This window comes from Cystoisospora suis (assembly GCF_002600585.1).
Source record: "Cystoisospora suis strain Wien I chromosome Unknown contig_1132, whole genome shotgun sequence".
NCBI classification, from domain to species: Eukaryota; Apicomplexa; class Conoidasida; order Eucoccidiorida; family Sarcocystidae; genus Cystoisospora; species Cystoisospora suis.
In genome coordinates this window covers 731-9,713 of record NW_027153933.1, presented here as the reverse complement: position 1 = coordinate 9,713, position 8,983 = coordinate 731, and the positions used below count along the sequence as shown (strand labels likewise).

Genomic DNA, 8,983 nt, shown 5'->3' with positions numbered 1-8,983 from the left:
TGGACTATCTCGCATTTGCATGTCTCTCCCTCCTAGGAGGGGGTGGTATCGGTAGGCCAATATCTCTCTCTGACTGTGTGTTGAGCATCTCTTTTGTGTCTCTCTAGAGAAAGCCATAGAGACGTGTATATACGTCTCTCTGCACACGTATGTGTCTATATCTCTGTAGAAAGATGTCTCTGTCTGCATACGTAGGTAAAGAGAAAGAGCCCAAGATGCACGCCCGACGACAGACAGATCTAGAGAACAACTGGAGGCATTCCTCCTCCTCCTTCTTCTTCTTCTTCAAGATGAAACATGATAGAGAAAAGAAGAGAAAAAGAGAGGACGTCTTTCGAAATCTTCTCTTCTAGCTCGCTTGCTGTTGCTGGTGGAGCACCTCTTTCAGCTGTCTCATATACTTTTTCTTCTCTTCGTCGGCAGATAGACATACACCTTTTGTCCGTGTTCTCTGTCTCTGCTTCTTCTCTCCTCTCCCCAATTTATCGTACTCTCCGAAAGATGCTGTGGATGTCTGCGCCCTGCAGACAGAGACAGCAAAGAGAGGGAGAGACAAAGCAAGAAATTGAGACAGAAGAGAAACACCGAGAACTCAGAGGCGGAGATATTCCTCAAGACATCGGGAATCTTTCCTCTTATTAAAGTATTGAATATAGATAATGCATATATATCTCTATAGACACGCAGCTACACCTATACCCAATTAAGTATACCGTATCTATCTATCCATCTTTAATCTATCTATATATCTTTAACCTATCTATATATCTTTAATCTATCCATCTACCTATCTTTGATCTATCTATCTATCTAGATTCCATATAGTACATCCATGATCATACATCCGTACGTCCAAATTTGCATTCATGGATACATATACATCCCTACATCTTCGTAGACATATGCATCTATACAGATCTGTCTCTAGATCGAATCCAGCTGGCTACCATCACCGATATGCAGGCAAAATGAAGATCTTTATACGACAACAGGAAACTCTAGAGAAACCGAGAAAGAGTTGTCGTTAGGATCAGCAGCATTCCCTTCCCCCTCCTCCTTCCCCTTTTTCCGGAGGTGTACATACACCTGGAACCGAGGTTTCTTACCTTCTAAGGACTTCCTTCAATTCATCTTTTGTTTGTCCTCTGTGCGCGATTTTCTTTCTTTTCCCTCCACCATAGAGTCCCTCTTGTTCTCCTCCTCTTCCTATCGATGTCGTAGCTAGCTGCGCAAGGACACCTGGAGGTAATCTCTTCCCTCCTTGGGTCGCTTCAAGTTTATTTCTCAATTCTCTGAACTTCTGTTTGGCTTTGACAAGCTTCTTCTCTCTTTCTCTTTCTAAGAAAGGACATTCCACCTGGTCATCTTTTCCTCTCTTTCTCTTCTTACTCTCCGGCCCGTCACCTGACCCGGTCCCTGTCTCTCCAGAGGGAGAAGAAGAAGAAGGAGCTTGTTCTTTTTTACTTCGCGACTTTTTCATGACACCTCGATCTTTGCCTTTTCTTCCTAGGTATTCTCCTCCTTTAGCTTCGATGACAGCTAAAGCAGCATTCTCTTTCTCTTGTTTCCCTCTATAGCCCCACCGTGGAACCCAATCTTTCGTTGCTTCGTCCCAGACGAGTCGACTTCTCTTCTTCTTCATAATTCCTTTCTCTTTTGCAAAGGCTTCCCAGCGTGTCTTCGCACGAGTCTCGGGTAGCTAAGGGAAAATAGAAAGAAAGATGGAGACAGGAAGAGAAGGAAAGACAGAGAGACGCATCAGGAAGATATCGATAGATAGACAAAGAGAGAAAGAGAGTCATCGGATGTACGTAGGGGTGTAGAACTGGAGAGATAGACAGATAGATAGACACGTGCTTAGATAGATAGAGAGATAGATAGATAGATACGTAGGAGAACAGAGGTAGACAGTACGGCTGGAGAGGGATAGAGAGGCAGACAGAAGATTACATCTATAGGCAAACACACAGAGATGGCATAGAGAGACAACACCCATGATGTATCTCCCTACGTATCTTCTTATCATCTGTCTACCAATACATCGGTAAAACACACAGTCAGCTATGTCTAGCTGTCTACATGATACGTAGCTAGACAAGCTCGACTGCAGAGGCCTCCATACCGAGGAACAACAAGAAAGCCGCGCAGATCTCGACTCTCCTAGATTCCTCCCACACAAAAGAATGGACTGTCGATATCTACCTAATGTACAGATACCTAGAAGGGAATGCCTCATACATATATATATATATATATATCTGACTCCCTCTCTGTAGACGTATACATCTGCATGCATAGAAGAAGGTATACATGACTCATGTATTCTACAGGACAGTGTACATGTGTGCGAGGCTCTAGGGTCAGAAGCATTCTATCTAGGGGAGGTGGTACGAGGATAGGCAAACCTACCGGATGCATGCGAGGCATCTTGAAGGAGCTATTCTTCACAGGAGGCGGGAGACTGACGTACACACCGTCATCTTTAACCTCCGTAGGGAGAGAACACAACTGGCAGATCATACGCTGGCAATTAGCTCTCGTTAAATCTGTTAAGCTGAAAGAGAGAACGAAGAAACACCGACAGAGAAAACACACACAAATGGCAAGGGAAGTGACATCCTTATCTCTGTCTTCTCCTGCTTGGAAAACGTTGTATAGGGCGAAGGACGAAAGAGAAGAAGAGGAACAGGAAGATTCTTGTCCTCGAGATAAGAAGAGGAGATGAGTGCAAAATTCATGAAAGGGAAGGGAAGAAACATCCACAGTCTTGCCGACTTGACGCTGTAGAAGTCAACCATTGGAGACTCCCAAAACGATACACATACAGACAAAACATACACATCTATCTATCTTTAATCTATCATTAATCTATCTATCTAGCTTTAATGTATCTAGCTATCTTTAATATATATATCTATATTTAATCTATCTATCTATCTTAAAGCTATCTATCTTTGACCTATCTATCTTTAATCTATCTCTGGTTTATCTACCTATCATTGATCTACCTTATTATCTATCATGTAAGGAGAGAGAGAGAAAGGTGTGAAATATATGGAAGGGCAAACCGGTAGACGTGAGAGAGAAGACAAAAGACATAGGAGAAAGACCAGTTTTCTCTAGTGTTCGTTTCTCCACGTTATCTTCTTGTGAATGGCAGAGTTTGTCTCGCTTCTACCGCAATAGCATCGGTTCTCTGTACTAGCTTATCGCTTATTCCCAGTATCGATTCAAATGCATGCGATTCCCGAGCTCGCAAAATCGATGTGCAGATCAGTTCACCACCTCGACATCTATCCATCTACCTGGCTACTCTATTTAGATTCTATCTATCCATCTATCAGTCTATCCGTATACGCACGGACGTGTAGCATGTATATGTGTACACGACTCTGTCATTTACAAGGCAACAGATATGTACATACACAGCCATAGGCCCTCTCTCGTGTGAAATAGAAGGGGGGGTGAACGAACTGAAGGCAATTAGCAGTAGAAGAGAGAAGAGAAGAGAAGGAGGGAGACAAGGAATAAGATCAGAGACATACTCTTCTGTATGTAAGACAGGTGTGTAGTCAATCCCAACTAGATAGCTAAGGTGATACTCTAAAGAAGAATCGCCTTCTCCTCCTCCTCGTCCTTCTCTCTCCTCTTCTCCTCCCATCACATGAGGAGTCTCTGCCGCTGGGTATAGTCGTCCCTCCATGGTCTCCGCCTTGTCGACACCTCCACCTTGGGACTACGCTAGAGAAAAAAGAAGAGGAAGAGGGAGAAGAGAAAGAACAAGCGGGGAGAAGTGAAGAGTGAAGAGAATCGACTAATTCTGACACTAGAAATGCAGTTCTTTCTCTAGAAATCTTGACGCCTGTCTATCTCTCTCTCTCTCTCGTCACCACCCCACGGGGAAGGAGGAGGAAGAGAGAGGGCGGGAGAAGAGAGCTGAGAAAGAGAAGAAGTCGAAGATAGAACGGAAAGAAAACAGAGAGGTTAATGAGGAACAAAATGCATCTTTATCTCTCTCTCGGGAGTCATAAAGGACTCGAGGCGACCCAACAAGACAGAGGAAAGAAGCCTTAGGACTGGAGGATGGAGCTCTCCCCGCAGAAGAGAAGAAGTGGAAAGAAGAAGAAAAGAAGACCCGTCAGGTCATCTTTTCCAGAGAATGTAGAAAACCGAGTTTAGCGTGCGATACTTGTCACTCCTTATGACCGAAAAGAAAAGGAAATGCAGGCCCTCTATTCTCCATTCTCTTCTTGCTTTATTTGCATGCAACTCTCTCAAAGAAAAGATTCAGAGGGAGCGATCGGTCTTCACTGAATCGATACAACGAGAGGGAAAGAATACACGGCGGGGGAGAAGAAGAGTGAAGTAGCTACTGAATTAGATGGCTCCGTTCTTTCTTCTCCCTTGAATGTCCAAGATAAAAGAAAGAATGACTCGTCATATGAAGAGACCTCCTTCCTCACATTCTCTTAAAGTCTTTCTGTCTTAAAAACGAAGGAAACTTTCTCTCTCCTTCATAGGAGAAGGTGGGTCTCCCCACTGAAGAGAAGGCCGACTGAAAGAACGAGGGCTTTTCTTCTTCTTTTCTTTTTCTTTCCTTCTCTCTCATCCCTCTTTTTCACTATACCCTTCATATCTTCATCCATCCCGACACTGCGCCTTTCCTCGTGAGGGCGTAAAGGACCCTCATAGGCTACTTTCCGGAGCACGAAAAGTAGGGGCAGCGGCATGCATCGTCTGTCATCAAGTGTACATACACTCGACAGACCACTTGGGACTTGGGACAAAGAAGAACAAGACAACCTTCCCGACTAGCACGGGCTCGTTTCTCTGCGGGAAGGAAGAAAAGAAAGAAAAAGTCATCCCGTATCTCCTTCATAAGATTATTTCAGTACTCTCCTCAGAATTGCATTTCCATATTCGACAGTCCTAAGGAAGCAGCGGTAGATAAAACCTCGGGTGTACAGACACCTCAGATTCGACGATGACTACTACTACTACTAATCCTACCGGCTGTCTTGTTCCATTCGTTAGACGCTTGACAGAAGCCACCTGCACACACATGCAGTGATCTATTTTCCTATCTCTAATGAGCCATGAAAGAAAAGAACGAGAGCCCTTCTTCTTTTCTTTTTCTTTCCTTCTCTCTCCCCCCTCTTTTTCACTACACCCTTCATATCTTCATCCATCTCGACACCGCGCTTCTCTTTCAGTCTTCCGCTGTTTGATATACAACTGTCACTAACGACAAGGCTCCTTTGGAACTATTCGTCTTTTCCTGCATCGCACAATTTCTTTTCTTACCAAGTATCTTCACTTAATAGAAAGAAATTCTAGATCGGACTGCTCTCGGGAATTTTTGTCTCAATTGTCTGGGAATCGATTCTTCTCGGGGACAATCGATTCAACGCGCTGCAGAGGAAGATCTTCACATTTCGTTTTGTGGCTTGTATTTGCCTTAGAGAAAATTTCTACGAGTTCTTCAGAATGCTTGGACGTCTTTCCACGCTCTTGAGCTCCCTTCTGTCTTCCTTCCTATCTTACCTTTCGCCTATCTAGCGGCGAGGAAGAGGGATAGGTTCTTTGCATGATAGAAATCTGTAGAAAGCCCACTTTGGGTGAAGAAGAGGAGAAAAGAAAGATGAAGGAAAGTGAAGGAAAGGAGAAAAAGAGAAAGGAAGCAGGAAACGAGTGTTTCAATGATGGAACACCATTCCATTCTGTCCAAGTTGGTGAGGTGTATGTACAGCTCAACAACACTCGGAGTACACCTGGCCTCAAAAAGAATGGTCTTTTCTTCGTGTTCTCTCCTCTCTGCCGTCTCCTTTTAAGAAAACTCATCTTTCTTCGGATAGGAAAAGTGAAGTAAAAGTGGGACTGAAAGAATGAAGGGAAGAAAAGAAGGTGATGCATGTCTAACAGAGAAGAGGGCAGGCAACAGATCTGTCTGCAACTCCTATCAACTCGAACGACAGTTCTAGAGGATCTTGTCTTCTTCCTTTTGCTTTTCAGACGTCTTCTTTGCCGCCTTCGCGGACCATCTCCAGACTTGTCTATGATACGTGAGTACTCTTAGTGACTCTCTCTCTCTTCTTTTCTTTTCTACTTCTAGCTTCTTCGCGATTCTTTCCTTCTTTCCTTCTCTTGTCTGTTTCTCCCTTTCTCTCTCTCTCTCTTTCCTCCGGTTCTTCTTCGACTTCTCTTCACCTGTCTCAGAGGAGAAGAGAATCCATCCGAAGTTCTTTCTTCTTCTTCTTCTTCTCTTGTTTCTGTCTTTCTATCTTCACTTTCTTCTTCTTCTTCTTTCACCTATACCCCCTCTCCTTCCTCGCGTTCCATACCTGTCCGTAGTATCTCTCTCTTCGCGTCTCTCTGTCCTAGCCATGACTTTACTTTCTTTCTTCACTCTCCGTTATTCCTTCAGTCCTACCTCTTCTTCCTTTCAGAGTTTTGTTTCATCCTTTTCTTCTTCTGATCTTTCTTCTTCTTCTTCCTGTCCTCTGTCATCGACCTCTCTTTTCTCCCTCCCCTCCTTCTCTCTCTCGTTCAGATCTTCTTCCTCTTCATCTTCTTCACTTCCTCCTCTTCCTTCTCTACCGCTGCATTCTTTCTTCCTCCGTCGCTACTTCTTCTTTTCTTCTCTATCTTCTTACCTTCTTTTCTTCTTTCTCTTCTTTCTTCTGCATCATCTTCTCCTTTCAAACAGAAAAGATGATCCTTTTCCTTGGTATGGGGGAGGAGAAAGAGAGGATAGATATCTCTTCGTTGAGGCAGGTATCAAGGGCATGCATGCGTGGCTACTGACCGCCTTCCCTGGGGCTTGCATGCGTCTCAATAGAAAGACAGAGACAGTAGAGACAGAACATCTTCTCTTTGATCTGAATCAACTCCTGCATCAGGTAAGAAGTGGGAAAGTCTGGAGGAGGAAGAAGAAGAAAGAAGAAGAAAAAGAGTTGAAACAAAAAGAACAAGAAGAAGATCTCTTGTGCATGTCTGCGTCTATAAATCATCTTCTTCTTCATCTTCAGCAGTTTCCTTCTCCTCCTTTTCCTCCACCTAGTACTGCAGGTCTCCTGCGACGTCAGGACTTACACACTTAGGAATCTACTCTATTCATCCCTTCACACTCATATATATCCATACACATATATACACAGTTGTGTATATAACTCTTTATATCTGTATGCGTATATACATATATATATACATAAATGTTTATAGCTATATAGGCGTATGCATATTCACATATACCTCTATATCAGTATATGTATATATATATATATATATGACTTGAGATATAGAGTGGAAGAAAAGAAAGCTCTCGCCTGAGTGCTGTCAAGAGTACTGTCACTCTGCAGGCGAGAGCTCCCTTTTCTTCCACTCTATATCTCAAGTCATATATATACATATATATAGATATATAGACATATATATACATATATACATATACATACTCGAGGGCTAGGTATCATTCAGAGAGACTTTTCACATATTAGACATAGGAATGTACGGCATTTCGTTCTCTCGTCTTTCCTCTTTCTTTCTTCACCTTCTTTTTCTCTTCCTAGGCTGCTTTGCTGCCTGCTCGATCGAAAGGTCTTACGCAGGCTCAAACGCAGAATCCTTCTCCATTTCTCTCTTCTTCTTCTTCTTCCTCTCTCTATATTCCGAAGTCATCCTCTTCTACTTCCTCTTCTTTCTCTTCTTCCTCTTCTTCTGGTTCGTCTCCGCCGTGCAATGACAAGGAACGACGAAGAAGCCAGTGGGGTGTACATACACCCGACAGTGAAGACGGAGAAGCGGAGAACAAGAAAGGCTCGGGCTTTCTTCTTCAGAGGGATGAAAGACCGGGGCGTGACTTAAGTCTACGCAGAGGAGAAGAAGAAGAAGAAAAGAAAAGAGAGAATTTGCTTCTCAAGAATAACGACCGTAGAGATGGAGAGAATCTGACACGTATCTTAACGATAGAAGAGAGACAAGAGATTGTTTTGCGACGCCTTCTATCTCTTCTTTCTTCTACTTTCAGGAAATTCCGCCCGAGGAAATCTGTCGTTCTTGCTCTGGATGGAGTCCCTCCTCTAGCCAAGCTTCTCACGACTGCAAAGAGAAGAAGAAAAATGACAAGACAAGAGGACGAAGAAGAAGAAGACGAAGTAGAAGAAGAACTAGATCAAGAAGAAGAAGAAGAGAATGGTCGAGAAAGGAGTAGAAATGACAGGAATGAAGAAGAGAGTGAGAGAGATAAACAGGATGAAGAAAGAAGAGAAAGGAAGGAAGAAGACGAAGAAGCCGCAGATGTTTTGTATGGAGATGACCGAGAAGGAGACAGAATGATCGAAAGAATGAAAAGAGGAAGAAGAGGAGGGGGAGGAGAAGGAGAGGATGAAGAGAAGTCGATTGAGAGAGGAGTTAGAGAAGAAGAAGAAAGCGAGGGAGAGAGACGGCGAGAGAAAAGGAAGAAGCCTTTTGAAAGTAGTGCGGCTGAAGAAGGAAGAGAAAAAGAAGAAGAAGAGAAGAAGAGAATGAACAAGAAGAAGAAGAAGAGTGAAGAAAGAGAGACGTGCTTTCGTACTCCACCTAATCATGGAGACGAATCCGATCGAGAGGGGAGGGAGGAAGAAAGAGCCTTTCCATCAGACACAAAGAAGAAGGAAAAGTACCTTATACGTAAGATAGACAAGAAAATGGTAGATACCTGTATGGATTTCTATCTATGTATCTATCTACACACGAATTGATACACAAAGACCGCAGTCTTGCCAGCCTGCCCCTTCACACGCCTAAGCACTTCTCTCTCTCTCCATACTATTCTGTATATATATATGTAAGTGTGCGGAGTGTCCCTTGTATAGGTATGTAGATACATATCTCTTTGTATACGTTCGAGCGTGCAAATGCCTCCGCAGGTGTATGTAAGTAGAAGGAGGTCTCCGTAGAGATGGAGATACTTTACATACAGAGAGATAGATACGTTGGAGATAGG

At 43.4% G+C, this 8,983-nt stretch overlaps 2 protein-coding genes across 2 annotated transcripts; one reads left to right on the top strand and one right to left on the bottom strand.

Moving 5' to 3' along the window:
* Positions 1-349: 349 nt before the first annotated feature.
* Positions 350-4,720, bottom strand: CSUI_002716 (ribosome biogenesis regulatory protein; the record flags this gene model as incomplete). The annotated part of the gene is made up of 4 exons (XM_068062915.1): positions 3,546-4,720; positions 2,410-2,554; positions 1,107-1,699; positions 350-521 (listed from the first exon to the last, which is right to left on the bottom strand). Exons 1-4 carry the CDS (start codon positions 3,701-3,703, stop codon positions 350-352), a joined length of 1,068 nt encoding a protein of 355 aa, XP_067925110.1. The 5' UTR covers positions 3,704-4,720.
* A 183-nt stretch (positions 4,721-4,903) lies between these two features.
* CSUI_002715 (uncharacterized protein) lies at positions 4,904-8,666 on the top strand. Its single transcript, XM_068062914.1, has 2 exons — positions 4,904-6,899; positions 7,569-8,666. Exon 1 carries the CDS (start codon positions 5,588-5,590, stop codon positions 5,867-5,869), a length of 282 nt encoding a protein of 93 aa, XP_067925109.1. The 5' UTR covers positions 4,904-5,587; the 3' UTR covers positions 5,870-6,899; positions 7,569-8,666.
* The last annotated feature ends 317 nt before the right edge of the window (positions 8,667-8,983 follow it).

Bases quoted from the DNA above. Each gene is read 5' to 3' on its own strand.
- CSUI_002715 (XM_068062914.1), top strand. From the start codon at position 5,588: ATGATAGAAATCTGTAGAAAGCCCACTTTGGGTGAAGAAGAGGAGAAA.